Genomic DNA, 27,225 nt, shown 5'->3' with positions numbered 1-27,225 from the left:
TTAAAAAGAAGCTAAGCAAACACAGTTTTAGTCCAGTTACTGGATTAATAAACTGTGATGTCAGGATAAGCAGCCAACATTACTCCACTTTAAAACAGCAGCTGATCCGGATGTTCAAACCCCCAAAATCTGTCCTGAAATTCAAAACCGATGGTCTTTATTCTGCCGTTGAGTATAAATGCTGAAACAATTTCAAGTCGGAGTTTGATTCGGCAGAAGATAAAAGGAATGCAGAAAACTGGGAACAACCTGCTGAGGAAATGTAAATCTGCCAATTAAATATGCATAAACAGATCCCACTGAAGCCTCAATTATTTAATGCACCAGTTCAAAGTGCTCACTCAGGCTTTAAATAACTTTCTGGGTCATAAAACGAGGCACGGAAGAAGCCTGCTGGATACTTCACTATTTTGCTTTTACCTTTCAACATCCTCCACTGATCCCCACTCGGCTCATCGCTTCTTTCTGCTCCTCGCTGAGGCGGATCTTCCTGCCGCTGGATGGCAACATCATTTAAAAATACAACCGGGCCGCTCTGATTGGCTGACCGAGGCCGTCGGGTAGAAACCACGCAGAATACAATCCGGCTATGACAGAAACAAATAATTTTTTTTATTTTAAAAATATTTCACTGCTGATACATACAACACACTCATCATACTCATATATATTTGCATAAAGTATACTCTTAACATGATAATATTTAAAGATTTGATACATTATTGTCAGGTGGGGAGAGTAATATAAACAAAGGGAAACACTTTCCTGTAGTGTGTAGAGTACAAACACTGAATCAGAAACCGAGTGGGACAGAAACGGAGGGCGCCTCGCCAGCTGCTCTCTGATTGGAGGGAGGAACGGGTATTTAAAAAAAAACAAAAAACAAACAAACAAAAAAAAACAAACTTACAAGAACTGCGAGGGTTTCAGAGTTAGGCATCAAAACGTACCGCCTGCATGAAAAAATTACGCTTGTGACTCATCTGCATCAGATTGTATAAGCCTGGATGCCATATTTTAATCATAGAACAATGTTGGCAGTAGATGAAACCTGGATAATCTTGAGATAAATAACTTGAAGGGTTACTGCTGGCTCTAAAAGGTAAAAGCATTTAAAGAGGAATGTTTTAATTTGACCATAAAAATAAGTGCTATGCACTGTATGAATCGTTCCAGAGGACGGCTCCCCGCTTCTGGGTAAATGTTGCGTTTTGGTCGCCTCCACGGCTTCAATTATGAAGCAATACATTTTACAGTACCGGTAAAACAAATATTTTGAAACTGCAGGGTAACATGAACACCTAGAAGAAGAAAAAGAACCCCCCGCCCCCCGTTTTAATTTTCTGCAATTATTTTTCAGTGATCTGGGAAAATTTGTCCCTTCTCCAATTTGTATCTCTATTATTTAACCGTGTTCTTAAACCATTGCTATCCGTTGATTTTTATTTACAGTGTTTTCATAAGCAATGCAGACAAATGAGCAAAACAAACAAAAATAAGAGCTCATAATTGTAAAAACACACTACTAAACCGCAGTTTCATTTATTTTACTTCCAAAAACCGCTTGGACACCAAACTGCTGCTCTAAGCAGGATAACCAAATGTCTTTGCACTGAGAGATATTGGAGCCATCATTTTATATCCCTTGTCACATTAAACCTGGTTTCATTGTTGAAGAAAGCCATACAGAAATAAATATTGAAACACTGAAGGAAAACCTTCAGGAGGATTGACGAAAGAGCCGAGATTCACCAACATGGAGCCGGAGCTATAACTCAATTCTTTCCATTAAGAATCTGCGGACAAAAAAAAAAAAAAAGAAGTATTGATTCGTCTGAGATTAATTTACCCCTCATCGGATTTCTATTTGAAAAAAATATTTGGAGCCAGACAAAATGTGACTGAAGTCAATGGGGTATGACTATGTCTGCAAGGCACAGTTTTCTGACAGCAGAGTATAATTTTCATCTAAAAAACAAAAACAAACTTAACGTTGTCAAAGCAACTGTGTAATCCTGACTCTGACGTACAGATAAACACGTTGCTCCGAAATTTCCAGCTAAAGCCGGACCAAAATTGCCAAACGATGAGGAAAAAAATTAATAAATAATCAAAAAAAAACATTCTCCACTATCTAAAACTGAACAGTATTTACTGTGTTCAGTGCTGTGCATGTCGTAAAGTCCTCTTTTGAATTAAAAAGCAGGCTTCCACAGTATTTAGCATTTCTTAGTTTAAATAATCCCATTAAAAATAAGGGGAAAGGGGAAAAATCTAGTTTAAATAATACTATCAGAATACTTAAAAAAATAAAAGCCTTTAATATTCTATGTTCAATGCTTTCCAGAAATAAGCCACGTTTATTTGCAGAATCCACTTTTGTTTTTTCCCCCACACAGGCAGGTGTCAAGATACTCGAACCTCTTCTACGTAAAATAAACCCGTCTCGGTGGCTGCGTGTGATCTGGCGAGGCGACGTTGAAGACAGCCGTCACGATGGAGCAGAGAAACAGACACCAAAACTTTACTCAGAGGCTCTAGGCGGCCGTCTGTAACGGTGGTGGTTATTGATCACCGATTGGATCAGTCTCAATCAGCAGGTAGTTTGATTGACAGCACAGTGCAGCCAACGCAACATCAGCTCACTTTTAGGAGTCAAATTGATCGAATTTAAGACGGTGAACTGCTTTTTCTTTTAACTTCACAAACTAAAGTTGTTTCATCAGGAAGGTTATGAACGAAGTTTGAGCCAAAATCCGTCGAACAGAACAGAGTTTCCTCACATACAGCCTGAAGTGCTTCTTTAGAGCAGATGGAGGATGTGAGAGAGCAAACCCTGTGACCCATAGTCTATTACTCTTAAAAAGAGTTAAAATACAAATATAGATATATAAAAAAAACCCTGACTCTATAAAGCTTGTTATTGGATTAAGGTCTGTTTCTTTGCTGCAGCACTTTGGAAAGCAGCGCTGCGGCCTTCTGATGGCTGAAACAGTAGCGGTAGCAGTAGGTCTTCACAAGTCCCCTTCAGGTTTATGAAGGAGGATGTCATTCCTCCGCGTCACACCGACAAATGAGTCCAAATCAACATATAATTGCTTCACCTGGAATAAAACTATTGCACCTGAGCTACAACCAAATCTTTGAGGCCGGAGGGTGACGACGTTGGAGGGCCTGACTGGAGGGAGACGTGACAACCTCGTGACTTTAGCAGAGCTTTTAAAACGTTGAAAAAGCATCGAAGGACTGGCTTCCATTGTGTTTTGGGGGACCTGTTACGACGTCTGCTGAGCCACATCGATTCTAGGATATCAATTTATGGTTTTTTTTTTGTTTTTTTTATCACCGTTTCATTACGTTCCACGTGAAGCACTGCAGGCTGTGTTGGGTTAAATGTTCTGTTTCTCATCCGTTTGTCAAATCGAAGGCAGAATAGTTGGGGAGAAATCCCTTTTTTTACGTACGTATTAGTTCAGGAAACGTCAGCAAGGCGGCTTTTTAAGAAATGATGCCCAAAACTAAAACTGCACCTAGCTTATTCAGAGTAAACTTTCAAATCGATTTAAGTTTGCTTCCAGCTGGCTGGAACAGCAGTCTTTAGAGGGCGGGCGCTTCATTTGTGCACAGTTACAGGGAAACCTGGACATAAATGACCGCAGCGTGGAGCGGAAATCAAGCGTTCCCCACTGAACGACACTTGATCCCACAACAAACTGCAGTCTTTGAACGCGTCAGGAGTCCTGGGTGGGTCATTTTCCTGGGAGAAGGTGCGGGATTGGTTGTTGACCTGTGTTTGTTGGTGGTGGTGGTGGTGGGAGTGGAGGTGTCCCAGAGCCACTGTTGGACAGGGGTCAGTCGGAGAAGGAGCATCCTCATGTTAGCACCACAGTTCTGTAACGTATGCTTCCATGATCTGGACGACTCTGCTTCTCGCCGCGCCCGCCTGACGAGGCGCCCGATCTGCAGGCCACCAGCACCGGAAAAATGATGCGTCGTTTTGGGGCGCTTTGAACCCCCCCCCCCCCCCCCCCAACGGTTTGTCAGGCCCACCTACGGGGAATGATGAATCAAAAGAGTGGGCGTGAAAGTCTAAACAACCGTCCAGCCTGAACTGGAGACAACAACTCTTCTGGGAATAAAAATCTTCAGTATTTACAGACTCAAAATACTCTTTTTCAAGACGCCACTCTTTTTTTTTTTTCCTCTCTCTCTCTTTTCCGTGTAGTTGTGTACAGATGGCAGGAAACAGGAGATCCGGTAGAGGATGGTGGGACAAAAAGAAAAAAAAAAAAAAAATCAAGAAAAAAAAAATCTGAATGACCGAACTCTCTCCATCAGTGGCTCCAGATCTTCCCTTCCGGATTCCTCACAAAGGCCAAGGTAGGTCGCTGAAGTCGACGGGGCCGCCGAGGCCGGCGTCCGCCTCCAGCAGGGACATGATGACCGCCATGGCCGCCTCGTCGTTGCTGGGGCTGCTGGAGCCGGGCTCGTCCATAATATCTATGCTCAGGTGGGAATTGTCACCTAAACAGACAAGCGGGTTAATGAGGAAATTATGTTCAGGCACAACAACACAGCAGCCGTCTAAAGTGTAAGTAGTAGTGTCGCCACTCACTCATGATGGACTGGTTGGAGTAAGGGTAGCCCACAGAATCAGGTCCAGGGATTAGCCCTGTGCTCGGCAGCTCAGGGGTCCCACCGTTCTGAATCTAGAGAGACCAAAACTCAGGTTTAATGTGAAAGTAAGACAAGATGCTCTTCAGAAAGACTCCTAAACGTATATGTAGATTACAACGTCACAAGGGAAAAAAAAATTTCACTCAAATTTAGGCATTGTGCTCTGTTGTGTAGACTTGGAATGCTGTTGGACAAGAAACGTGCATATAAACTCCCCACAAGCATTCAACACCTAAAAAACTGACTGAGTCCAGATCTCTGTGAATTACTACACCTGATTATCCTCAAAGTAGTGAACGGTTTTCAAATTTTGGGGGCGTGATCTTTGCAGCACTGAAAATGTGCTATATAAATACAACTACCTTACCCTACCTTGTAGAGTCTTAAACATGTCATTTTTATTACTTTTGCAGAAAACGTTATAAAAAAACAAAACAAACAAAAATAAAAACCTGCCTTGCCATTCCCTGTGTGATTACATATAGAAAAATTGGGATTCTGTGTATGAATAATGATGTGAAACCAAAGTCTCAGGATTAAAATGTTTGCATATAAATTTTTACTTTATTCGTTGGCAATAAAGGAAAAATAAACTGAAAACATACCTATAGTAAGTAATCCTATAATACCATCAACAAGTTTGAACTTTTTTTTTGTTTTGTTTTTTTATTGTCCGGCTCTTGCAGGGTTAAATTAAATCTCTGCCATGATATGCGTTATTTTCCGTTACCTTCTTGCCCCCCGGTGAGCAGGTGTCGGGCGGAGGGGTGCTGGTTATATTCAGAGGGCTGGAACCACAGCTGGAAGGAGATGAACCTCGAATCCTGAGAGAGAAACAGACACCTTCAGTGCTCCTGAAATAAAATACATCCCCAGACCTCAAAAGAACAAAAAAAAAAAAAAAAAAAAAAAAAAAGATTCAACAGTACAGACGACCTGAGATCGAAAGCCACACAAACAGCTGCTCGTTGTATTAGACACACATTGCAGAGGGAAATAATGAATCGCATTTTACTTGTATAAGCACAGCTTGCAAAGCTGAGTTTTGCAAGCTGAATATACCCAGAAAGACTTGTAAGAATGCATAAAATTACATTTTTCATGTAATGGGAAAACAGCATCTGGTGGCCAAAGCCATTTCTATTTAATAATTCAGCATGAAGGGAAAACATACGCCGTCCGTCAGGGTCACGCTGACTGGTCAGTGTGAGGAAGTCCCATCACTGACCTGTCGAGATGCTTTGGTTGCTTTCATTTACATCCCAGCAATGGAGTCAGACTGACTGACTGGAGGGAAGATTAGTTTTAGATATCCTGCCAGAACTTTACCAGTTGACCCAGCATGCTAGTGAGGTGTTGGCCAGAAACCTGGGAGTAGTGATGGACTCTGACCTGAAACTTCAGAGCCACGTAAAGACAGTCACAAAGACGGCCTTCTATCACCTGAAGAACATTTCCAGGATTAAAGGACTAGTGTCTCAGCCAGATCTAGAGAAACTCATCCATGCGTTTATCTTCAGTCGTATTGATTATTGTAACGGCGTCTTCACAGGTCTGTCCAACAAATCAATCAATCAGCTACAGCTGATCCAGAATGCTGCTGCTCGCATTCTCACTAAAACCAGGAAGATAGAGCACATAACACCAGTTTTAAAGTCTCTCCACTGGCTCCCTGTAGCTCAAAGAATATACCTTAAAATACTGTTGTTAGTTTATAAATCACTGAATGGTTTAGCACCACAATACATTAAAGATTTGCTGCTGTTGTATCAACCTTCCAGAACTCTCAGGTCTTCTGGTTCTGGTCTGCTCTGCATCCCCAGAACCAGAACCAAACAAGGAGAAGCAGCATTTAGCATCTATGCACCAAAAATCTGGAACAAACTTCCAGAAAACTGTAAAACAGCTGAAACACTGGCTTCCTTTAAATCTAAACTAAAAACCCACTTGTTTAGAGTTGTATTTGAAACGTAATCAATTGCAAATTTATTGACGGAATCTGACTATGTTGTGTTTTTATTGTTGATTCTATGTTGCATTGTATCTTTGTGTTTGATTTGATGTAAAGCACTTTGAAATGCCTTGATGCTGAAATGTGCTATACAAATAAAGTTTGAGTTTGAGTTTGAAAAAACAAAATGCAGTTCAGATAGTTACTGAGTCTTGCAGGGTAAAAAAAAAAAAAAAATTCTGCTGTTATCCCCCACAAGTCACAGCCAGCAAACTTTCCATAGTAGTCTTTAGTAGAAAACCGTCTTTGTTCCATTAGATTAATCAGTTTTCCAGCTAAGTGTGAGTCAGACACTAAAGCAGACATCCGACTTATAAAAATATCCCCACAGTTCTTCCAAGTTTTTAAACTGTCATACAGTTTAAAAGCATTAGGCGCTGATTGTAATAATGGTTAACTGCAGAGAAGACCTGTCCCATTTGAAAGACCTAAGACCAAACGGAAACGTTTTATGTGCATCCAGCCCGAGGAATGCGTCGTAAAAACTTGTGAGGTTTAATTGAATTTCACAATGCCGCGCTGTCTCTTCCATCACATATTCATGGAAAAAATCAACAGTTTCCATCTTACTGCACATATTTTAATTATAACTCAAACGTCAGTTTTTAACCACACATGGGAATCAGATATTTAGTAACTTTCCTTTTCTACATTTCTTCAAAGAGCCATTAGCCCTCTTAAGAGAAGATATTTTTACTCTGTGCGCGGTCCGGAGGGGTCGAGATGACCTGGCGTGCGGTTTTATGAGTTTTATTTCTGTGCGTCGTTTCAGGAACTGACGGTCTGACGGGACAACGTCCCTCCACGCTTTCCCGCTGTCCGACCGTCATTTGCAGCACAGGAGGGTTAAAGTTAGTTACAGCTGATCTGCAACCTTTTACAACAAAAAGCAGAGGGACTTAACACCTAACAATGTACGAATAGTCAACTTATGATGCAGTCAAGTTCCACAGAGCAACTGAATTATTGGCTTCAGGTGTGTTGAAGCAGACAACAGTAGCGGGACATCATCCATTGAAGACAGGAGTTTAACGCCCCTGACCTAAAGCATTCTCACTCACTCCACTCTGCACCTTTTTGTGGACACCATGAATGATACCAAAATCTGTTGTCTAGGCAACCACAGAGGTGTTTATGGCTCCTCCACCACCTCACATTTGTTCCCATTTACAGTGAGATGATAGTTTCCACACCATTGAAACAACACACAAACTCACTCACCTCAGACTCTTCCTAGAGTCTGAACCATCCTTGTAGGAAGGACCAAAGATTTTTTTATGTTAAAATTAACCACTGTAAATTATAAAACCCAACTTCTGAAATATGTCAGAGGAGGAAATTTGACTCCACTAGGCTCTAAATGTGAACATGCCACTGATTTAGGTCCTTAAAATAACGTCTCCAGATGAGTGCAACATGTTATCCTATTTCTCCCTGTACTCACCATGCGATGACTCCCCATTTACCTCATGGTTGGTATTTTTTATATGATGAAGAATGATTCAGTACAAACTGTGTGAAATTACATACCAAAGGTCAAATTCTGTTCACAATTTCCCCACAGATGCTCCCGTACTGCCAGCTCGAACAGAAGGCTTTTAATAGCGGTTAAATCGTGCCTCGGCTTCACGTAACCATCTGCCTTACGAACCAGGCCTCACTGATTTTCCATTACAGGAATATCGGTGTTTTCCTGCTTGATAAGGTTTTGAAAAATGGCACCGGCTTGATGTGCTCCCTCTCACCTCTGAATCTCCATCACTTCCTCCGCTATCATCCGTCCGATCTTCCCAGCTCCCGCTCTCGTGCCGCCCGGGATGCCGGGAACGGTCTGCAAAGCCCGTCTCCCCCCACCTGAGAAATCGGCAGGAAAATAGGAAATATGTCATTTATACAATGCAACAACACATAGAATCACACCACAGGGTACGCTTCCGCGTTAGCATGTTTCTCTTTTCAGCCGTTTTACCCTCTGAGGTTAGAACGCTGTCCATGCTCTGCGGAGACGCAGCCGACTGAGGGTAATCCGACCCTTCCATTATCGGACACCTGCAGGGGGAAAAGCACAGATGGGAAGATGATCCGCCTTCCAGTGCAAGGTCTGCAGAGCTGAAGCTAAAGCTTTCGGGTGTGCGGATACTCACGATACGACCGTGTTAGTAGAAACGATGTACTCCACCTCCTTGGTCCAGGGGTTCATGAAGCTGAACCATCTGCTCCTCAACGTGATGAAGGAGCCATCTTTGATTTTGAATTTGTAACAGTTGGTGTTGATCTTTTCTCTCATCTGCAGCACTGAGGACACAGAAACCACGATTTATGCTTCCCCCCTCCTCCGATGGGATTATTGAGTCATTACTCCGCTTCACTTTCAGACGATACCTTGTCTGTGACACTCGGCCAGGTGGCTGATGTCATCCTGGTGAAAATATTCGTAGAAGGAGGTTCCGAGCAGCTCTTGGGGCAGGTAGGCGAGGATAGCTGTTGCTCTGGAGACACGGAAATCATTGACTTTATGTTGATGGTGTTTGACTTTTGACAAGTTTAATGCAGAGAATGCAGAATGCTTTTACACGCCCAAGAAAATATTTGATGACTTATTTTTGCCAGTAGATCTACTGGCATTAGCTGCAACTTTCCGTCAACAACGAAACTAAGTACACCAACCAAAACATCTGCTTCAGAGAGCAGTCTGTTTCAAAGTTAAAAATTAATGTTTGTGAACTGTTCAGGAGTTGTGGAGTAACTTCAAGCTTTAAGTGATTAATGTTTCTTTTCTGGTTAGATTTTCGTTCGGCAATTTCCTGCTGAAAATCCCCTTCAGTAAAGCACTGATTGGCAATTATCTGACTGGTGCTACAGCAGGTAAGTTACTGGGAATTACCAAATGTCTCTCTAAACGCGTCAGAAAGAAATGAAGCGCGTCAAAGAAATCAAGTGTGATTTGATGCACTTGATTTTGGATTTAGCAGAAATCTGATAAAGGTTGAGCACAACAGAGATTTATTTATAATTCAAGGCACAACAAAGTGCTATTGTGAAAAGTTTTCTGCCCTTTGAAACGATGTCACTGTCATTAATAATATTGTTAACAAGCCTTTAAGGCAGCCACAATTAATGATTTGCTCTTGTCAAAATCCATCAACAATCACAAATTTTATCTAAATGACGATCATTAATCCTGATTTTTTTACTTAACAGCTACATATTAACTTGTATCGTCACCATATCTGTAATAGTCCTTATAAGAAAATGTTGCAATAAGACTTTGATCTTTCAAAATACATGTAAAACATTTAGGCATAAAAACCAAGCAACACAACTATAAAGTAAAACCTACTTATACATACATTTTTTGGGTCCTTAAAAAAAAAAAAAAAAAAAGACTCCCGATTCTCACCTCTGGTCGACAAAGACAAACTTGCCGTCAATGGCGTGTCTGGAGACGTATTCTGTGGGCTTCACCCTGATGTCGGCTGGGCTCGGCTGGGGGACGATGTGGGGGTGTAGGCGGCCGATGGCCACCAGGCAGCTCAGGTTGCAGCCCTCATTGTCGGGCTCGTTGTCTTCGTCCAGCCCCATCTTTGTGGGTGGCCAGCTCTTTAGGTACCCTGTGCTGTGGATGGTGCAGAAACTCTTCCGGTCAGCTGAAATGAGACGGAAGTAAAAGAGAGAGAGAAAGAAAAATAAATGTAAAATAAATAAATAAATCATTCCTTTGCTTAAAGGGTTGAAATTGCATATTTCAATTCAATGAAGTTGAAATCAAAATGCTTGAATTATGATAATAAATTCAGACATGAGATGCAAAATCCAAAGTTGGATATTATTACTATTATTATTCAAAGGCCACAAAAAGCTATTAGAATCAGGTCAGACAACTAAAACAATACAAAACAGTCAAGGGAAAAGAAAAAAAAATCTGTGTCAAAGGTCAAACCCTCAACATATTTTAGTGATTTCTGAGGAATTTCATGTGAAGATATATGTTTTTATTAATGAAAAGAAACTATTTAAAAAGCAATTATTTGCTTATTTGTCATGCCTTGAGAACAAAATAACAAAACTATTTTAATTACTTGTGTTAGCATGAAAAAAAAAATGAAAAAAATCACAGACTAAGGAAGAAGTGCAGATTATTTAGTCTCGTGTAAGAAATGGACTTTCTTACTTTGCTTATTTGAATTGTAAAATTTGCATTAGTTCGCTCAACCTCTATTCAAAGCAACAACCACTGAAACACATTTCCTTTAACCAGCGCATGACAGAAGCTTTCTGGTACCAACGTGGAACAACAGGAGGACGGCAAAGTGCATCACATTAAACTACTCAGTGGAATGTTAAAAATAAAACAAATTTACAGTGGCTTTATCCATTGTGCTGCGTGACTTTACTCTAAATATGTCTTCAGAAATCAATGATGCTTCAGCAAATCCCACCACTGACTAAGCCGGGTCACACACAACCATCTGAGTGACTCATTTGTCCTCAGGCCTCCGCAGCACAGAGATCCTGTCCCAGGAAAACCCTCCGATGATCGAAGGAGGATTTTGTTTTAAAAGCCAATGTGTAAAAAAAAAAAAAAAGTATCTTGACTAGATTAAACACACATAATGGTGAATGGAATACACTCGAAAGTGAGGAATTTAAGTTTTACTGAGGCAAGATTCCTGCAGGTTGGTCGGCAGTGGAAATGCAGAATATTGACTATAAAAAACACCTCATTCAGTTTTAGCGGAAGGACTGCCAACGCACTGGGTGCTGCAAAATAACACTTAAAGAGTGACTTCGCTGTCAAATACCAAGCTTCACACATGAAGGTCATAAGTTCAATTCCAGGAAAAGAACCTTTTCAATGTGGAGTTTCTATGTTCTCTGTGAACCACAGTCCAAAAACATGCACGTTAAATCAAGTGTTGTGGACGAACGCCTCCATGAGCTGGACTCACACTTTTGAGGAATTGAAACTGAACTTAAGTTTCTAAGAATGCGTTCTCTTTGGGGGCGAACTAAAAAAATTACCCTTTGGTTCCATGGCAAACGTTGCATGCACCACAAAAAGAGTGTCAGCTACAATCACAACTAAAAGTAGTTTTACAAACTGGAATCAGGGGCAGCTGGATAGAAATGCACACCGCACTGTTCAGATTTTAAACATATAAATCTGAAAATCATGCAACAATTCCCTTTCATTGAGTTATTTTGTGTTAAAGTATCATAGGAAACAACTGCAGTTAGTGCTGAAGTGGTAGAGAACGTTCTATAAAACCATAGGTGAACAAATTCAAGCATGCAAACTTCCTCTGTTTTCTAATGGAAAAACTGATTTGTCAACCGAACTGTGATTCCTTTTCTTAGCTAAAGAGGCAGCTAAAAATAAAAACCCATCAGAAAATAGAAGCTTTTAGTTTTGACGCAAAACTACATCTTATGAATGTGAGGTAAAGTGAAGAGAGAGCTATTGGCAATATAAAATGATATAAACCAAAAAGTAAGTTATGAAGGCAGAACAAGAAGGCTGCAGGTGTTGCTGTAAGAAACCTGAATTCATTTTTGGTTGACAGTAGTAGATGTATGTTTTTTTTTTATTTCTTGCTACCTTTCTTCTTGGAGCAAGTGGAGGGGAAGTCTTTCTCTTCTACTTTGACAGAAGGTCTGTTGCACTTCATCCTGCAGAAGAACGACCGTCTGGCTCCAGAACAGAGTCGAGATGGACCGGGAGTGATATCCGTCTTCACAGGAAGACCGGCTGAAATTACAAACAATTAAGAGTTAGGACAAAAGCTTTGAAAAATGCTATTTTTTCCACTTTCCAAAAAAGATCTACGAATTAATTGTAAAGCAATCACTCATCTAATATTGTTGAGACAAAATTCAGTTGCTAGTTTTAGCTGTTGCCCATTTTCTGTCACTTCTCATTCATCCAAATAGGCTTTGTAAAATTTCTGATCTTTTCTTCCCCCCCCCAGAAAGTAATGAAGTTGAACAGTTTGTTTCTTATGCCTGAATATTGCTGACTGCGGCAGGGTTTTTTTTTTCCCCCCTCGTGGGATCACAAAGCAGATTAAGACTTAAATTCAGAGGGAGGATCTGAAGCTCTGCAAAACAGATGATATGTGCTTGTCCCTGCTTACTTTTAGCGTCAATAAGTCTCTCTCGTGGCGCTGTATCTGAGGACGACAGCTGTTCTTTGACTTTAGCGATGTCCTTGGGGTGAAGGTAGTCAAACAGACTCTGACCTATCAGGTCATTCTTGAGACGACAGCAGAAGCAGATGACATATAAAAACAAACAGAAAGAACATATGCATAGATTACCAACACTGATATATTTGTAAGCTCTGTGTAATTCAGTTGTTTTACTGACGACAACATGCAGCGAGTTGTACAAATCGTATCTTCCTTTTAGAAAGTAAACGCGTCAGTTATGCTACTGTATCAACATTGAAAGCAGAAAATGAAGATATTTTCTTGAGAACATCAAATATATCTTACAATTTACTTACTTCTAGTATATTATTGCTTTTATTGATAATGTACAGGCTGTGTCTTATGGCTGCTGTTATGCTCTGCGAGCGAGGCTAAAAGTTATCTTCATCGGAAGAAGTCATGCTTGTTTTGTTTTGATTAGCTTCATCATCTCAGATGAACAACGTGGTTAAGATCTTGAAAGTTGTTTTGTCTCTAACGTTTTCAATATTATTTCCACTTTTGCTTTATAACTCTGTGTATAATCACTTGGAATGTTCTGCATATTTCTGAGCTTTTAACACATTTTTTTATGTTTTTAAAAATTTGATATGTAGAAAGGTGAGGAAACAAATGTTTTTCAATACTTGACTTACTCCCCCCCCATTATTTAGTCTTAGAAAATACCAAAGGTAATTCATTTTCCCCCACTTTAAGAACCATATCCCCGTTTGTTAAACAGCTCGAACTGCACTCCATTTTATTAAAATTATGTTTCCCTCTTGTTTAAAGCATACATTTCCAATAAATGATCCGTTTTACAGTACAGTGATTTGGTTTATGATGCTACTTGTAATCCAGCAGTGATATCTTATGAAAAGGTTTCTGAAAAGGAACAGCTTCAACAAAAAATTTGCATCATTCAGTGTATTAAAAACTCAAAATTGATCATACATGCATATATTTCATCCACACGTCTCTCCATTTTACATGTCAGCATACCTGGCTGTAGTTCAGAATCTTGTACACAGATTCGGAAACAAAAAGGATTTTGCCACGATCGCAGCCGACCACAAACAGGAAACCATCAGCAGCCTGCGTCATAAACGCAAAACAACACAGTTATAGAGACAGCTGTTTAATGTAAAACTGTAAAACTGCTGCAGGAGCATTACTCACTCACCCTTAGTATCAAATGCTTCAGTTCATCATCTGACAGAAAGGAAGGTTTGTAGTTTGCCTCTGTGTATGGGTTAGCCGCACCTGAAATCAGAGCATCAGTGGATATTCAAACTGCACCTGCGCATGTAATTGTTTCCTTTCATGTAAAAGTCAAAACCACTTCTTTTTAAATCAGCTAACAGCAACTAAACGTCCTTCTTACAACAAATACTGTTCCATATTTGAAGTAGGTCTAATTAAAACTCGCCCGAACAAAAGTGAACTAAATGTTTGCGCAGCTGCTGAAATTTCTGGCTTTCATAACCAATTTTCCATCCCCTGATCAGTTTTGGAAAGAACACACTTTGATAATCTTTAGATTTTCCAGCTCTTTGGAAATGGGAGATTACAAATGACCAAACGTTCTGTCCTTGTCAACAAGAGCGAACGCCCAGGAACTATGTTGTAAAAGGATATTCCTGCCAGGTTTCCAGAAACTGATTTTATCATATTAAAAAAATAAAACTGGTAAGAAATGATTGATTAAAAATGATATTTTTTTCCCCCCCCTCCTTGAGACCAAATAAAGGGTGAAATCCTACAAAATTCTTACTCTGAGCAACAATTAAAGACATAAGAAGACTTGACATATTCCACTGTATCAAAAGAAATTAGAACATTTTAACCTACTATAAAGTAATTTTATAGTTGTAATAGAAATGAAAATAATGATATCCTGCTATTTAAAAAAAAACAAAAAAAAAACAACTACTTCCGTATTTCCATTCAAAAATGTGAAACTCATTACACAAAATATTTGGGTCAATTTCAAGCTCAGGCCTAGAAGAAGCCCAGTTAATAGTGACCTTCAGATACTTTACACTGAAGCCTCTGCTGTTAATAATGATATTTTAAGTTTTCTAGATGCACCTTTGTAAATCAACTGTACACATCCAGATATCCAGTTTTTGTTTTTACTTCCCTTGTATTAATAACAGAGACATTACTGTTGATATACCACCGAAGCACATTTTGCCACTTATGCTAACCTCTGAGTGTCTTCATGTGCTGCACCGCCATACGCAGGACTGTGAGCTTATCCAGTTTGCGGGACATTGCATTACAAGTGGGCACAAGAGAGGCCAGCTCGTCGATGAAGCTGTTCATCTTGTCTCTCCGACGTTTCTCAATCTGACTGTGAGCCTCTCTGTGAGGGAGGAATACAGAAAACACAGTTACTCTTCTTGTCAAAACAACTAAATCCAGAATTCAAAGAAGTGAACGAATTTTCCACAGAGCTGAACTGTTTTCTTGTACTGTGAATTAGCAAGAAGATATAAAAAAGAAAAAGTCTTCAGGTTTGCAATTCATCCTTGATTGTAAGAAAGACTAAAGTTGAGGAAAACTGACCAACTTGTCTGTTCTGCTTTCACATCAACAGCATGCTGTATCAGATTCTAATTAACCATTAGATGTGCCCTTGCAGGGCTTTCTTTCCTAATAACTACGTCTTACAAAGCTCTGTTTTCAATCAGGCCAGTGGCACTGAGTCAGCGAAAGAGAGATTGGATGGTAATGAGAGAAAGGAAAGAGGAGCAGGGTTTGTACCTGGCATTCTTAATCCTGCCCTGGTGGTCACTGCAAGGACAAGAAGAAGCATTAAAAAGGAAAAGAGTGATCCTGCAAAAAAAACATTACGGTTTCTGTAGGTGCAGAGACAAAAAGGTGAAAATGGAAGAATTTGGCCCTCAGCAAACCTAACAGGTTCTGTAACCTCATTTTATGAGGTCAATGGAAGATTTTATTCAACTGTACAATCTGTCGAGCCCGCTTCACTTTTTCTCTTTAAAAGAAGGCGCAACAATGGGGACAATTTCCACTCCACCCAATTCTTCCTGCTTAGAAAGAGGTCTTGATTTTGTATTATATATATATATATATATATATATATATATATATATATATATATATATATATATATATATATATATATATATATATATATATATAAAATCATCCTAAAGGGCTGGAATTTATGTTCCAACAGTACAAGACAATTACTGACACTTATTAAAGACATCTTAAGGAGCAAAATAAACCAAATGTCATTTGTGGACCCCACAATACTTATATAGCAATATTGTTGGGGACCACAATAATACTAATATTTTCTAACCACTATGTACCCAAAAAAACAAGAATAATCTAAAATCCAAAACAAGCTTTGTTTACTACAGACTTCATAGTTGACAGAAAAAAAAATCATTGAGTTGTTTATCTGAGTGTCCTGTGAAAGGATTTGGACACATTGGCAGCTTGTAAAACATTAAAGGAAAGTTCTGTGTGCTCTGGGGTAATGGTGACAAACTTTGATCCTGGATGTAAGGCATCTGAAAATGTTTAGATGTGAATGATGTAAATAACAATGGGTAAGAAACTGGCTTAATATATGAAAGAAAAACAAAAAAAAAGATCTAACATAATAACCTAATTCAAGAAAAGATTATCCATTTCAAATATCAATGGAGAATAATTAAAAAGCCAGAACTTTACAAGAAAAAAAAAAGAAAAAGAAAAAAAAAGAGTCTTACCTCCCCAGTTTATCCTTATCTGAATCCATGTCACTAAGATGGAAGGGAAAAAAATATTTCACTGAAAAATTTTAAAACAGCAACAGAATTTCAGTCTAATTAAATACCACCATGGAAAATAACATTTGGTTTATTGATATGTTCAGACTTGTTATAAATAAATTAACAGAATATTGTTTGAACTTACTCAAATGAGAAGCCATCAATTCTGGAAAAAAAAAGTAAACAAACATTTATTAATATCACTGAAATGATGAGAATGTCTAAGATGTGAAGACACACAAGATGCAGGTGTTTCATTTCCTGTGTTAAACAAGAGCTAACAGAAACAGATGAGACGGAAGCATGTTTCAGTTCACTGCTACGGTCTGACTATTTGCTGCTGTTTGAAAATGAACAAATGACAAAACTCTGTGGCGTTTGTATCCTTACTGGTAGTCCGTGCTGCTGCCTTTCCTCTTGCGGTTGTAGTCCATGCCAGGCGTGCTGATGGAGCTGGAGATGAGATCAGTGGAGCTGGGGGACATGAAGTCAGTCATTGTAGACGAGATGTCCATCCGCTGGTCTGCCATCAGGTCATCTGCATGGCAAAGACTGACCGAGTTAGAGCAGAGAGGGCCTTTGCATGCATATGAAATTATTCAACTGCAGGAGTTAGAGTTCCCAAAGACTTTAAAATATTCAAAAATGATTTGGGGAAAATAGAACTCTAGCTGCTTTTAGCACCAAATAGTAGATGGCTTCTTGCTCAGCATCTGATTCCCTAGCATGTAAATCACCGTCTGTTCTGAAATCATAATGTGCTGTGAGGTTTGCACAGTCAACCTGGAGCAATGTAATCAGATAACAAATGTTGAATTACTGCTGCAGCTCACATTAGAATGTGATTAAAATAATATTTTTTTTTCCACCAATCCAATTCTAAACGTGGAACTTGGACAATAAATGGATTCATCACACACAGAGTGATGTTTTAAGTGTTTATTTCTATTAATGTGGTCAAAAATGGTTTAAAGCTGATGGAAATTGGACCTTTTATCAAAACTTGACTCTGAATATTACAGCATTAGAAAAAATAGATCAAGGACAAAAAAGTACATCTTGGCCATTTTACAGCCAACACAATCCTGAGCGCTGACTTGTCAGATGTTGAACTGAATGTTACTAAAACTATACATAGCAAGGCTCAGCCATAAGTAGTCCATTCTAAGAAAGATGGTTGTTAGTGTTGTATTTAAAATATTAAAGTCTGATTAAAGGAACAAATACAATTTTGTAGAAAAAAAAAAGGTTCATATGTAGCAGGAATGGAGAGCTTTGAGAGGATTGTGAAGCCACAATTAACATGACAGCATGCCGCAGGCTGACTGCCTCTGTACAGACGACATTTATGCAAAAAGAACACCAGCAAAGTATTGAATACACAAACTGTATGTGTACATGGCTATTATCAGGCCAAGAAGTTATTTAAATTTTCTGAGGAACTACATTCTGGGTTTTTATTACTTTTACATAAATGAACGAATTAAACAGAAAAAAAATCATGGCCACTGTTCACTTTAATTACAGAAATAAGTCTAATTTATTAAGTTCTGCCTTTCTAGATGTGGGTGCTCTATTATCAAAACTCTGCAGATTTGCACAGAGCCTCTGACAAACAGCACTGATAACTGAGGTCTAGGTACTTTTTGCAAAGGCGGTAATTTACATAAATATCAGCAGTTTCTTGTCTACATCTGCGCATGAAACCTCAGTTATATATGAGCACAGTGTGCAAGTGAAAAGAGATAGTAATTGGTCACCAGAGCTAAATTTGAATTAGACAAATGTGCAATCTGTAAATTGCTGCGATTTACTGAGTGCAAACTTCCTGCAACGTTTCTGTGAATCAAGCTCTGAAGATTTAGTCCTCATCACATGCACTCCAGAAAGGAATAAGTAAATCGTGCACAGGTGAGTCAGACCAACGGCAAAAGGTTCACAGGAGCGATGATTGTTATGAGTGAGCGTTCACATTTGCAGGCACGATGCTGAGTAACAAACCACAGCATGTGCAGGACTAGTCATGTTTGTTCTGGCTGCAGAACTCTCAAAATAATGACGTTTAAATCACATCAACTCTGGAAATATCTGCAAAATCTTCCAGAGTTGAATGAAATGCTGCATGCAAAGAAAACTTAAAGAGTTTTACAGCTAAAAGCCGCAGCGTGTAAAGAGGTCACACTCACCACAGATGTTCATCACAGCCTCTGTATTAAAATCATCTCCTTCCATCCACTCTTGAGCCCTCAACTGTAGACACACAAAAGGATCAGTTTTAAGACCTTCAGACAAGAGATGTGGGGCTTTTACAGTCAAAGTAGAAAGACTTTACCCTTTAGCAAGTCAGACTTTCTAGTAATCATAAGATAACCAGAAGCAGCAGGGTTCTTCAATTACTAATACAGTCATCAGTAAAGGAGGAAATCTGTCAGTTACAGCCAAACAAGCGAGTAATCTGTCAAATTAGCTCATTATTGACTGCTGACTCAGATTTTAAGACATTGAGGTGATCTGGCTGCAAATTGAGCCCAGAACTTTACCATTTCACCATTGTGCTTTAATGTCAGTAGGACCTTTCATGCTAACTTGCTGTTTTCGCTTTTCTGTAAACCTGCAGATTGGTAACATAAACATCTGCGTTTTGATTCGGTTTTTACACAGAACATTGTTCCAAATAATAATAAAAAGACTTTTGTTCATATGAAGCTTTGAAAATTGGTAGCCATAACAATAGACTCTTAAATTATTGGGAAAATGACTCACAAGTCTTCAAAAAATTTTGTTTTTTTTCTATTGCTCTGCATCACTGAATTAATATGCTGGCAAATGGTCATACCTAAAGAGATGTATATTTGAACTGAAAATAATTTACTGCTAACCTTCAAAACTTTGTAATGCAAAGTTTTGAAGATTTTACAGAAACTCAAAATGGTACACAATCAGTTCATGCTTGTGTATGAACGGATTAGCAATACAGGATGATGCTACAATGTAATGATCTGTATGATTTGGGTTTTGTGATCCATCTGAGTAGGAACATTTCAGACAGAATCACCAGGTTTCCTTCCTTTACCCTCAGAAAACATCTAGTCCACATTCGTTGTATTTTTAGAGGGAACCTGTGACAAGTGGAAAACAGAGCTGCTTCAGATACCTGGAAAGGAAACTTGAACAGGCTTCCTGGACACGCCCGGTGTCGTCTGGATCAGTCTGGTCCACTTTGTTCTGATCTGCTCCGAGTCTGGTTCGATTCAGTCTGACCTACTTTCATCCACTTTGATGTGGTTTGCCTTAATATGATCTGATCCTTATGCAACTGGTCTGGCCTCTCTGCATCTTAAGAGGGGGGGGGAGGGAAAGAGAGACAAAAAGTAATCTCTTGTAAAAATACATAATAAAAACTAATCTTACTAAAACTTCCATGACGACAAAACCAGATGCTTTTGGAAACTTGTCTGTAAGGTGTAAACACTCGTTCAAAAAGAAAGGTGGCTCAAGCTAAAAAGACTTCCAAATTATTTTTTGCAGTTTACATTCAGTCCTTGTGTTTTGGAGAACACTATCTGAGAAAGCCTGCACATTTTTTTTTATCTTAAAGCAAAAGCAAGCATGATTTCTAATTTCAAGTCCAAGACAGCGGCGCCATTTCAGCCAACTGGTTTCTAGGCAGCTACATACAGAATGCCAGTAAGGGCAAAATTTGTTAGATTTTAGGGGATCGCAGTTATAAAACATACCCTACTTCCTTAATTCATATAATTATTTACCCTTCATCAAATAAGTCTATTCAGAACTTCAAATATTCATTTAAATATGGTCGATAAAAAGAGAGTTAAAGTTGGGGAAAAAGGTCTCCCAAGAGTCTAAAGAACTATTTTTGAGAACCACTTTAAAATGTTAGAAAAAAATATCTGCCTCTTAGCATGTAAAAACTGAAAAAATATATTGGGGAAAACCGTGGCACTAATCAATATCATACTTAACAGGAAAATGTTTAACACAGTGAAGAAGAAAAAACAAGTTCACAAAAAGGCATTAAAAAAAAAAATCACAGGCTGTTAATAAGAGGTAAATGCATGACCAGAGCGCCCCACTACAGGGACAAAGCAGTGATCCAGAAGGGGGGGGGGGAAACCCACCATGTCATGACTGAATACTAAAAGGAACTGGTGCTGGAGTGGAAACTGGGTCACTCAGTCTCTATGGTCTCAAACCAGTCAGCCTCGATTTCCATCCACCACCTACTTCTACATCATCAGTGAGTCAGCAAGACATTCAGCTCTTTTCTCCCTGCTCCACACTCCACACCCACTCAGAAATCCACGAGCAGCCAGCAGACCTGCTAATGAAACAAGGAAGGATCCTCAGAGCAAAATGGCTGCTGGAGCTTCTCAACGCTTCCACTTCAATCGTGACGGTTTTTCAGATTTTTTTTTAACGGGTGGAAAACAATTTAATCAAAACATATCTGTTACATGGTCGACATGTTTTCACAAGGGCATTGTTGGGAAATTTTGTTGACAAAATTATACATTTCTGGGGGGGAAAAAAAAAAGATAGAACCTATGTGGAATTTCCCCTTTATAATTGTCAGAGGACACAAGCTGGCCTAATCTCCTTAGAAATAAACAGTTTCAAAGCTTTTCTGGGTCAAATTACACGAGTGTTTAGCAAGCACGGGAATGAGAACAAGGTAACATCTACACATCAATTAAAAACAAGGAGAAGATGGATTACAGCCACAAAAGCAAAAAATGCATATAGAGTGGCAGATGAGACAAAGATATGTTTTAATAAAAGAAACTCATCATTACCCACATCAGCCAAATAAAATTAAAGCTACTGACAGGTGAAGCAAACAGCTTTCATCATATTAGCCCAGTAAAATGTTGCTTACTGAGATTAAAGATGTTACAAATGTTATCCTTTCAAGCACCTTGCAGGGCTACGTTTTTTTAATCCCCTCGCACAATGTTTATGATCAATCCCACTCGGCCCCATCACTTTAACTGATCCACTTCCTACTTCAATTTCACTGAATGCTTTACTGTAGTTCAACAAAAGGACAATAAATCAAATATATCAGATAAAAATCATAAACTGAGATTGAGGTAAAAAAAAAAACAAACAAAAAAAACAAAGACAAACAAGTTTTAAAACGTTTTAATATTTTTTAGAACTTTCTAAACCACATGCAGTCTCTGATGATGAATTGGACTCACTCTCAATAAATCTTGAAAGCTTTGACAGCGTCAAAACATAATCCTAAAACATAATTCCCTTATGTTTTAGGACCGAGTTGTCCAAACGTCTAGTACTGAGGAGTCATCTTATTTCTTCATCAACAGACTTTGGACCCAAATTGATGGAGGAATCTTCCGCCTAACCTGAAAAAAATCAGGGGCTAAGAAAAGAACAAACTGTATGCAATTTTTGTGTTTTAATAGAGCTAATAAATTCAGGCTCGAGCCATTTTAAATGAACTTGAACTTAATTTCCACAACCGAGTGACATGAAGATTAGATCCATTTTCATGTCTTTAGGGTCTCATTCATGTCTTTTTTTCTATGCGATATTCCATATTTATAAACCACCCATAGAAAAAAAAAAATTAGCATGCATCTTTTTGCAAAACATTTATTTAACTTTATTTTAAAAGAAAAAGTGATACTATCTAAAAAGGACTGCAAGTGTCTTATTTCAGACATTTGTCTAACATGATAAACTTTCTTTTTACAATGTTGTTTGTTTGTTGTTTTTTTTACAATGTGGACAGAGGGCAAACATGGCACTTAGGATTGTAAGGGCTGCAGACCACAGTCCTAAACACAGGCTTCTTTTAAAAACAGAAGTCCACAAACAGATTTGAACAGCAATGTCCTCGTTTTCAGCGTCTCCTTTGCTAGAAGAACATTGGGAAATACTAAATATGCAAAGTGAATAGAGTTAATGAATAGTTTAGAAAAATATTCAACTTCACCAGACAATTAAAAAAACCACACATGATGCTATTTTAACATCTGAACTCTGGCAATAAAAAAAGCCTGTGAAATAATCTCTAAATGACCAGACATAAGTCAATGAGTTCATCTTGATCAAATGTGCATGTGTCATTCTACTCTGTGTACGAGTACAAAAGGTGAAAAACCATGTTCAACATGTGGAGAAAAAGCATATGGTTAATAAGGAAGGTTCTATGCAGACCTTGTCAGACACAACACATCAGAATAACATTATGAATTGTTTGACTTTGCAAAACTTTCTAGTTGTGATTGCTTACTGGTGGCAATCAATAAACACTTTCAGGTGTGTGGGAGGGGAAGCCTTGTTGCCGATTTGCAAACACCTAATCAACAATCTGATCTCTGGTCCTGGAACATGTTTCTGATCAAGATATTTTTGAATGATCAGTATCAGAACGGGCCATCGCCATCATCAACCGACCATCTTTGGTCGCACATCTGCTGTCAAACACTGAGCAGGAACCTGCCACCATGTCTGTGGTATGGAGCTGTTATAGAAAAGAAGAAGTAGAGAAAGAGCCACTTAACATTTTATGTGAAGTTCAGGTCTTTTTTTTAAAAAAAACAAACAAAAAAAAACAATAAGTTGCTTGTAATACAAGTATTTTTGCTTTAGAAGCACATTGACTTTAGTAGACCTAGATTAGTCTTTGTACAATTTATCTGTTTGTTTACAACTTTTTTATGAAAAAGTGGAAACCCAAACAAGCAGAATGGTTGGTGGGTGTGTAAAAAGCCGCAATCATCACTGTAAAATTTTATTTGCTTTAATAATTTTATTAGCATGTTTTGATCTATACGAACGTTCTTTGCAATGGTTAATGCAAGACCTGAACAATATCTCTATGTAATAAAACATGTCTTAAGGAATGCTTAAATCCATTCTTCAGCAGGAAATATATGAAATGTAATACGTGGAAACTTGGCACATTAATAATATAGAATAGAATAGAATTCAACTTTATTGTCATTGCACTGTCACAAGTACAAGCAACGAAATGTAGTTTGCATCTATCCAGAAGTGCTATACAGTATATAAATATTTATTTAAAGGTGTACAAGACTAAATATAAATATGGGAGCTATATGCACACATTATACAGATAATATATTTGTCCAGTTGGTTGGACAAACTACTCTTAATACCGTCCCCTGATTTACATCTTTGGGTGCCTGAGATGCTAAAGTTGAAAGTTTGGTGAGGACATTGTGCATTGGTAAAGAAACATTTTGGTTAATTGCCATCATCACAACTTTGAGCACTAGTATGGCAAATAAATATTTTTCTTGTGTTTTGCTAAAAGACATAGGAGTGACATTAATTGAACAGGGTTTAACTACATTCAGTGTTAAGTGGCAGTCTTGAGCAGCAACAAGGAGACAGAAGTGGTGACTCAGCATTTAATTCCATTCAGAAAGAAATGCAATAAAAACAGATAAGTAGCTCAATGTGATACAGAGTTTAATGACGTGATGATAACTTCAGTGCATCACTGGTGGACTTGACGTTAGAAAATGCAGACAATATGTGAAAATCAGAGGGAACATTCAGACAACCTACAAAAGAAAGCCTTCCACTTCTCTAGCCACAAATTTGGCCTTTCTGTCATAATTATACACAATAAGTCATAGTGGGGCAACCAGGCTGACCACAATTTTTGTTTCTGTCGCACCACCCACTGTCCTACTTTTATCCTTGGCCGTCACTTTGTGTTTTTTACAGAAATCACTAATTGTCTTTGTAATCGAGTCTTTATAGTCAACAGGTTTGGCAAATCAAAACAGCAAAATATGTTATCACATTGCCTTTGAGGCAACATTCCAGCACAGATAAGCACTCGTGTGTATTGCTTCTTGTTAAGAAACAAAAAGAACACGTGCAAGTCTGAAGTTCACCAAAGAACTCATTTCTGTCACGAAAAGGTTAATACATAAGCTGCTGATAAAAATAAAGCCACAAAATTAATGCTTATATAAAAAAAACAAAAGTTGTAGACTTTACAATCCAACTAGTGTCAGCCACACAGTCGAAATAAAACGACAACGATTTTATTAAAAATCCATTTTAGTTTACACGTTTACAAATTTAATGTTTCAAATTGGAAAACCAGAGTACAAAGGTCCAATGAAACTAGAATTTCCAGCTGGAAATCCATACGTTTGTATGTTTCTTCCCAATCCTTATCTCAAATGCCAATATGGCCGCCTGCCACATAAAACCAAAAGCACCATCAGAACGATGTTCAACACGTTTGTTTCTCATTAAAAACTTTCACACAGTAGAGCCACCTTCACTGTTTACAAGTTCAAAATCCAGGGAAACTCGTTACTAGTTTGTATTGTTATTATGTGTTAGCTCTGTGAACTAGCATGCCGGTTATCAAATTCCACTTAACTGGAAAACCATTACGTTTCATTTGAAATCTTTAGCAGAGTCAAGCTCAAACTTTACCAGTAAGTTGCCACCAGCACTTTTCCTGGTCATCACACACTGCAGGTAGTGCAGAGTTCTCAAGATATTTTTACTTTTCTGTGAAATATATATATATAAATGAAGTAAAAAAAAAACTAAAGTGTTTAAAACTCTCATTTTTTGTGTTGATAACTCAAACGGTACCAATGGTACTCTGACCTCTTTATTGATGATTACACTACTCACTTAAGTCACCTTAAAAAAAACAAACAAAAAAAACAACTTTCATTTGCAATTTTAGATAACAGTCGCGAGAATTCCCAGTGGCCACATAAATACACAACAAGCCTCTGTGCCACTCTATGCCATTATCAATTTTGCAGATGGGGCTAATTAATGATGTTCTGGTTAGAAACCTGTAAGACAATCAGATGGTTTTTTGATCATGTAGCTGTATAACAAAAAAACAATCTATTCAAATCATATCCTAATTAATCCACAAAAGATCCAGTTTCAAGTTCCATGAAAAAATAAACTACTTATTTCCTAGTTGTAGGGTTAAGATGTAAGGTGAATGTTTTGTTTCCAGGCAGAATATTACCTTGTGCTGTTTTTAAATATGAAAATATCAAATTATGCAGATATGAAAGTGATCTTTTGTGCTAAATAAGAAGTCCGTGGCAGATCAATTGGGTGACATTTACTTGAATGCAGAACATTCATTCACGGCAGTTTGTTGTCGCACTAATATCTACAATTTATTTCAATAAGGATTTTTCCATTAATTATATTGGGTCGTAACTTTGTAAAGGCTAGAGTTTAAGCAACAGAAATAATCTTTTATCATTTAAATTTTTTTGTTCTCCTACAGAATAAACTGGCATACATAAATACATCTTTTACCACAGCAATGAATTAATCAGGGTCAAGTCCTCGTGTAAACAGAAAACAAAAACAAGCTCAAGCTCAGAATATTACAGTGTACATAATATCAACTATTTATTTTGAAGTTGGCGAATTTGCATTGATTTATCACCCTCGCGAGATTATTAAGAGTGGTCGCCACATTTTTATTATTAAATATATATCTATATATGTAGCCATAATCAACACCTATGATGTGTCATGAAGTTTTATAACCTAAAATACGAGCCTGCCTTTTCAGAGTAGCGTGTCCTCACTGGTTAGGGAGTTCAAAAGTTATCGCAGCAGGATGGATGCTCTCGAAGACACGGTGTACTAGATACCCACCAAGGCCTGTTTACATTGCTAGCGTGCTAGCAGCATTGAAAACTGAGGTCATGCCTGGCTAACATTTCAACCGGCACATACCTGTGCCAGAACATAATTAAAGTCTTAACAATTTCTGGCAACAGTTGAAACTATCTCCCGGAACAATAGTGTTGTATTCATCTTTTCTCCACAAGTACAAATTGTCTCATTGGCTAATATTAGCATTTTGTAACAGCTAGCAGCGGAACGCAAACTGTTATGACTTGGCCAGTGAGCTAACGTCCTTCCTTCTGCTCCACAAAACCGCACTGACATGACCACAGAGCTGGGAAAACATCGACGATATCCATCACGAATAAAACGCCCGATAAAGCCGCAGATGCTTGTTATTGTTAAGCACAAAATCGACATCATATTGTACTTACGTGTGCGATAAAGTCCGTCTGTCCATTGAAACTCGCTCGTAATATGTGATAGCAACACGGAGAACTGTGACATAAACGATTTTCAATCGGTGACCCAGTTTCTCTTCGCCGTCATGCCTGTCGGACCACTAACCTAGTTTTTCAACCAATGGAGTTAGCCATTCCGCCGTCGGCGTCTCTCAAGCCAATCAGATGCAAGTTCAGGATGGTGGATTGTGACGGACGCGGTAGCTAGCCAATGATGGTGAGATTTGAACGGAACGCAGAGGCCAATTTGTGTGTGAACGTGTTACGGAAAAAAACACAATGCAACAGGCCATTTAGCTGGCGCTCTGCCCGATAACCCTTATGATTACTTTAAGTCCTTAAATAGATTTATTTGCAGTCTTTTTGTATACTTCTATTTAGTGTGGATCAAATGATATATTTTATATATATTTAAACATTTTTATTATTCTTTA

At 38.4% G+C, this 27,225-nt stretch overlaps 1 protein-coding gene across 4 annotated transcripts; it reads right to left on the bottom strand.

Annotated features, from left to right (window-relative positions):
* Positions 1-588: 588 nt before the first annotated feature.
* arntl1a (aryl hydrocarbon receptor nuclear translocator-like 1a) lies at positions 589-26,906 on the bottom strand. 4 transcript variants are annotated; one of them, XM_044123520.1, is made up of 21 exons: positions 26,765-26,900; positions 21,893-22,057; positions 19,825-20,006; positions 18,857-18,920; positions 17,061-17,208; positions 16,816-16,836; positions 16,629-16,661; positions 15,646-15,675; positions 15,087-15,244; positions 14,060-14,139; positions 13,879-13,971; positions 12,823-12,940; positions 12,288-12,437; positions 10,089-10,335; positions 9,071-9,177; positions 8,833-8,983; positions 8,658-8,737; positions 8,434-8,542; positions 5,408-5,501; positions 4,616-4,709; positions 589-4,524 (listed from the first exon to the last, which is right to left on the bottom strand). In XM_044123520.1, exons 4-21 carry the CDS (start codon positions 18,900-18,902, stop codon positions 4,367-4,369), a joined length of 1,917 nt encoding a protein of 638 aa, XP_043979455.1. In that variant the 5' UTR covers positions 18,903-18,920; positions 19,825-20,006; positions 21,893-22,057; positions 26,765-26,900; the 3' UTR covers positions 589-4,366. The 4 variants fall into 4 exon arrangements, with proteins under 4 accessions (XP_043979455.1, XP_043979456.1, XP_043979454.1 ...); XM_044123521.1 differs by having other exon boundaries at positions 19,825-20,000; XM_044123519.1 differs by lacking the exon at positions 21,893-22,057 and having other exon boundaries at positions 26,765-26,906.
* Between the last annotated feature and the right edge of the window lie 319 nt (positions 26,907-27,225).

The sequence above is a fragment of the Gambusia affinis genome, linkage group LG08 (genome assembly GCF_019740435.1).
Source record: "Gambusia affinis linkage group LG08, SWU_Gaff_1.0, whole genome shotgun sequence".
In the NCBI taxonomy this organism is placed as follows: Eukaryota; Metazoa; Chordata; class Actinopteri; order Cyprinodontiformes; family Poeciliidae; genus Gambusia; species Gambusia affinis.
Note: the sequence above shows the minus strand (reverse complement) of the source record. Positions and strands in the feature narration are given on the sequence as shown.